We start from the raw sequence: 6,000 nt of genomic DNA on the forward strand, positions 1-6,000 counted from the left end.
GGTGCAAAGGAAGCGCCCATGGCGGTGCCATGCACCTGGAGATGGAACTTTCAGAGAAACTTGAAGTAGTCGTGCTCTAGGCAGAATTGGGTACACTCTGATCGATTGTCTATGGTGAATATTGGTGTCACTAGCCAAAAAATGGCTAACCGCCTACAGTCAAGCATGGTGGTGGGAGTGTAATGGTCTGGGGCAAATTTGGTGTCATCGCTCTCACTCTCACTCTTACTGGTCACTGAAAGTTCAACATGGCACCTCATGGCAAGGAATTGAAAAAAGTATTGTTGCTCTACATAAAGATGGCCTAGGCTATAAGACGATTGCCAAGACCCTGAAACTGAGCTGCAACACAGTGGCCAAGACCATACAGCGGTTTAACAGGGCAGGTTCCACTCAGAACGGGCCTCGCCATGGTAGACCAAAGGAGTTGAGTGCACGTGCTCAGCGTCAGGAGCCTCTTCTAAAGATGATGCACAAGAAAGCCCGCAAACCGTTTGCTGAAGACAAGCGGACTAAAGACATAGATTACTGCAGCCATGTCCTGTGGTCTGATGAGACCAAGATGAACTTTGGTTCAGATGGTGTCAAGCTTGTGTGGTAGCAACCAGGTGAGGAGTACAAAGACAAGTGTGTTTTGCTTACAATCAAGCATGTTGGTGTGAGTGTCATGGTCTGGGGCTGCATGAGTGCTGCCGGCACTGGGGAGCTACAGTTCATTGAGGAAACCATAAATGTTAACGTGTACTGTGACATACTGAAGCAGAGCATGATCCCCTCCCTTTGCAGACTGGGCCGCAAGGCAGTATTCCAATATGATTGAGTTCACGTGCTCAGCGTCATATTGAGAGGTTGTCTTTGTGAAATAGACATATGAGTGCTTACAGCATTGTTGCAGAGGTTGAAGGGGTGGGGGGGGGGGTCAGCCTGTCAGTGCTCAGACGATACGCTGCACACTGCATCAAATTGGTCTGCATGGCCATCCTCCCAGAAGGAAGCCTCTTCTAAAGCTGACGCAGAAGAAAGCCTGCATACAGCTTGCTGAAGACCTGGATTACTGGAACCATGTCCTGTGGTCTGATGCGACCAAGATTAACATGTCATGGTCTGGGGCTGCATGAGTGCTGCCGGCACTGGACAGCTACAGTTCATTGAGGGAACCATGAATGCCAACATTGTACTGCGACATACTGAAGCAGAGCATGATTCCTTCCCTTCAGGGACTGGGCTGCAGGGCAGTATTCCAACATAACGACCCCAAACACACCTCCAAGACAAGCTGCCTTGCTAAAGAAGCTGAGGGTAAAGGTAAGGGACTGGCCAAGCAGGTCTCCAGACCTCAACCCCCTTTGAGCATCTGTGTGGCATCCTCCAAACAGAAGGTTTAGGAGAGCCAGGTCTCTAACATCCACCAGCTACGTGATGTCATGGAGGAGTGGAAGAGGACTCCAGTAACAACCTGTGAAACTCTGGTGTACTCCATGCCCAAGAGGGTTAAGGCAGTGCTGGAAAAGAATGGTGGTCACACAAAATGTTGACGCTTTGTGCACAATTTGGACCTTTTCACTTAGGGGTGTACTCACTTTTGTTGCCAGTGGTTTAATGGCTGTGTTCTATTTTGAGGGGACAGCATATTTACACTTATACAAGCTGTACCCTCATCTTTACATTGTAGCAAAGTGTCATATCTTTTCATGTGACAACAATGAAGAAATAATAAAATATTTACAAAATTTTAGGGGTGTACTCACTTTTGTGAGATACTGTGGGTATTTAGAGCCTTTGCCATGACTCTCAAAATTGAGTTCAGGTGCATTGTGTTTCCACTGATCATCCTTGAGATGTTTCTACAACTTGAGATCCCACCTGTGGTAAATTCAGTTGATTGGATATGATTTGGAAAGACACACATCTGTCTATATAAGGTCCCACAGTGCATGTCCCAGCACAAGCCAAGCCATGTAGTCCAAGGAATTGTCTGTAGACCACCGAGACAGGATTATATCGAGGCACAGATCTGGGGAAGAGTACAGAAAAACTTCTGCAGCATTGAAGGTCTTGATGAGCACAGTGGCCTCCATCATCCGTAAATGGAACAAGTTTTGAACCACCAGGACTCTTCCTAGAGCTGGCTGCCCAGCCAAACTGAGCAATCCGGGGAGAAAGGCCTAGGGAGGTGATCAAGAACCCGGTGGTCACTTTTACAGTGCTTCAGCGTTTCTCTGTGGAGAGAGGAGAACCTTCCAGAAGAACCATCTCTGCAGCACTCCACCAATCAGGCCTGTATTGTAGAGTGGCCAGTTGGAAGCCACTCCTCAGTAAAAGGCACATTACAGCCCAGCTGGAGTTTGCCAAAAGGCACCTGAAGGACTCTTAGACCATGAGAAACATTCTCTGGTCTGATAAAACAGAGATTGAACTCTTTGGCCTGAATGGCAAGTGTCCAGTCTGGAGAAAGTCAGGCACTGCTTATCACCTGGCCAATACCATCCCTACAGTGAAGCATGGTGGTAGCAGCATTATGCTATTGGGATATTTTTCAGCGGCATGAACTGAGACACTAGTCAGGATCGAGGGAAAGATGAATGCAGCAATTTACAGGAAAATCTTTGAAGAAAACCTGCTCCAGAGTGCTCTGGGGCAAAGGTTCATCTTCTAACAGGACAACAACCCTAAGCACACAGCCATGATACCAAAGGAGTGGCTACGGGACCACTCTGGGCTCTGGCTGGGCCACTCAAGGACATTCAGACTTGGACCTAATTTAATATCTCTAGAGGGATCTGAAAATGGCTGTGCGCCGACGCTCCCCATGCATGATGGCGCTTGAGAGGTCCTGCTAATTAGAATGGGAGAAACTGCTCAAAAATAGGTGTGCCCAGCTTGTAGCATCATACTCCAAAAGACTTGAGGCTGAAATTGGTGCCAAAGGTTCTTCAACAAAGTGTTGAGCAAAGGCTGTGAATACCTATGTACATGGGATTTCTTTCGTTTTTATATTTTTAATACATTTGCAAAGATTTTCAAACTTCTTTCATGTTGTTATCATGGGTTATTGTTTATAGAATTCTGAGGAAAAAAAAAAGAATTTAATCCTTTTTGGAATAGGGCTCCTAACCTACCAAAATGAGGAAAAAGTGAAGTGCAGTGAATACTTTCCGGATGCACTGTTAATAGCCAAAGCATTAGACCATATTTTTAAACAAAGCTCATTGGGGGATTTATCTAACACTGGAGCACATATAATCTGGAGCAGCTATGCATAGTAACTAATTGGATGCCATTTTCAGCCTGCTCACTAAGGCCTCTTTCACACTTGTGCGAGTTGTCCTGCAACCTGGGACTGCAAAGTTGCATCAAGTCCTACTCTATTTGATGATTGATTTCCATTGAGTACAGTTCATATCTGTGCGACATCCCTACACTACTTTGGTCCGGCTTTGATGCCTTTTGAGGTCCATACACTTCAAGAATACACAGGCATTGCTTCAAGTCCAATAAAAATCGTGGCAAAATAGCACGACTTTTAAGTCGTATAAGTGTGAAAGGGGCCTTAAAGTGATATTAAAGACATTTTGTTTAAAATAAAGTAGGAAGTTATACTTTCCTGCTCTGTGCAGCGATATTGCACAGAGCAGTCCCTTACCACCTCTTTGGCGGTCCCCTGCCAACACTGTCTTCTCCTTCTTCCTCCGGGTGCCCCCTTGGCAAACCATTTGCTGTGGGGTGGGGCACTTGCGCAGCTGCACTCCCAAGCTGGGCTTTGTGCATCCATAGACACAGACAGCCCTGGTAAGCCACATCCCTGCCTTTCTTGCAGGAGTTTGAATGACAGCAGCTGGAGCCTATGGCTGCAGCTGGTCACATCCAGGAATAAAGTGGTTTGATCAGAAGTGTTGATGCTGAGGCCATAGAATATATAAAAGCTGCTGTATGGGTTTAAAGCCCATAGGCATGTGATAATTTATCTGATCATCTGGTTATATTAAAGGAGTTGTAAAGTCTCATGGTTTTTCACCCTAATAAATTCTATTAAGGTGAAAAACCTTTGGTGCTGCAGCTGCCTCCCAGATCCCCCCCCCCCCCCTCCTCCTTTATTCTTACCTGAACCCGATTGTTCCAGTGACGAGCACGAGCCCAGTGGCTCCAGCCAATGGCTCCCGCTGCTGTCAATCAAATCCAATGATGTGGGGCAGAGTCCCACTGTCTTGTGTCAATGGATGCAGCAGCGGGACTCGTGAGCGTGCCCGCACAAGTGCCCCCATGGAAAGCACTCTGTGGGGGCACCCGATGAAGGGGAGGAGCCAGGAGCGCTGACGGGGCACCCCAGAAGAGGAGGATCAGGGCGGCTCTGTGCAAAACCCTTGCCAAGAGCTGGTAAGTATAACATTTTTGTTATTTTGCAAAAAGAAAAAACCCAGCCTTTACAATCAATTTGAGCAGTGATTATGCCATTAGTGAGTGACTGTTCTTGGTTTGATAATGCCGATGGTGTTCGTGTTTGAAATATAATCTTCTGACAATCAGTTTATATCCTTCCTTGGGAATAATCGCATGCATGGTTGGATCTTAATCGCTAAAATATTGTAGCTTGGAATATCTGACTGGTTTGCCATTTGCATGCACAACAGAAAAAAGGGGATTCATCCAACGAACACACACCAGCTAAGCTGAGAGGAGATGAGCACACTGATGGGGGGGGGGGGTGCTGTTTAGATGGGCTGCTATGTAAGAAGTAGACCACTAGGTAATTGGGGGGGGGGGGGGGTGCTGTTTAGATGGGCTGCTATGTAAGAAGTAGACCACTAGGTAGTTGGGGGGGGGGGGGGGTTAAGATGGGAACAGGCTGCTATAAACGGAAGACTGTGATGTGAAGGGGGGGCGATGTTATAATATAAAGGGGGAACTGTATTGTAAAAGGGGGTGATAAGTTGTAAGAGGGAAGCATTATAACAGGCAGGTCGTGTTGTAAAGGGGGCTGTAATGTAAATTGGTGGACTGCGATGTAAAAGATTGCGTTGTGATGCAAAGAGGGGACTGAATAATAGTACAAACATGAAATTTGGACCAGCTTTTACTGGCTGGACCTCCGTAAATTTTAATTCTATACCACTGCTTTAAGCCTGCCTACCCATCGCGTTCCCTGTGTTGTTTATAAACTGAGTATAGCATCCAAATACTTACCTGTGACCCAGGGAGAACTGTCCAGGACCCGCAGGTTCTCCAATTCCCCTGTAGTTTCCACCGAACACCACAGCCGAGGCACAAGGAATTGTGAGAATTTGAGGAAGGAATTGCCTACTTAGGCAGGGGCAGCCAACCAATGCCTCGGCCTCTGTCGCTTAGCCACTGTATTGAACAGAAAGTAGTAACAGTAAAGATAAAATGTAAAATCCAGACTAATTTTTTTTTCTCCTTTTTAGATTGCACAAGCAGATGTCCAGCAAGGCCAGCAGCAATTCAGCCAGTTCACTGATGGACAGGTTAGATGATTTAGGTATAGAAAATTACTGTGTAAACATCTCTTACCTTTTTTCTTATAAAATGTTTTCTCTTTCCAGCAACTATACCAGATCCAACAAGTTACCATGCCAGCCGGACAGGACATTTCACAGCCCTTGTTCATCCAGTCAAGTGGTCAAACATCTGATGGATCAGCCACACAGGTCACCGGAGACTGATAAAATATCCTGGGAAGGAATGGGCAGTGGGAAGCACAGGAGCACACAAACACCTATACATAAACATGTACAAATGTGTTTCTCTCATCGGAGAGGCACAATGCACTAATGGGGCTAGAGTTCTCCAGTCATGCTAAAACGGTATGATTATGGAAACTTTTATCTGGTGCATTGTTCAGATGTTTTGTTTTTGAAACGTATACACTAGTGTGCCCAGCAGAGAAGTGGTTTGTATGTAAACTCTGTTGAAATCTCCATTTTACTGCTGCTGAATGGTTGTAGGATTATCCATGGGCAACAGACTATCAAATGCCGAATTTCT

General features: G+C 46.1%; 1 protein-coding gene across 2 annotated transcripts in view; it reads left to right on the forward strand.

The window, feature by feature from the left end:
- The window catches only part of NFYC (nuclear transcription factor Y subunit gamma), a 94,639-nt gene extending 88,903 nt beyond the window's left edge, over positions 1-5,736 (forward strand). For both annotated transcript variants that reach the window (XM_082247594.1, XM_082247595.1), the window contains exons 9-10: positions 5,421-5,480; positions 5,559-5,736. In XM_082247594.1, the coding sequence (XP_082103720.1) occupies positions 5,421-5,480; positions 5,559-5,678 (180 nt within the window). In that variant the 3' untranslated portion in view covers positions 5,679-5,736. The remainder of the gene's footprint in view (positions 1-5,420; positions 5,481-5,558) is intronic.
- The last annotated feature ends 264 nt before the right edge of the window (positions 5,737-6,000 follow it).

This window comes from Pelophylax lessonae, assembly GCF_965119305.1.
Source record: "Pelophylax lessonae genome assembly, chromosome: 2".
Classification (NCBI taxonomy): Eukaryota; Metazoa; Chordata; class Amphibia; order Anura; family Ranidae; genus Pelophylax; species Pelophylax lessonae.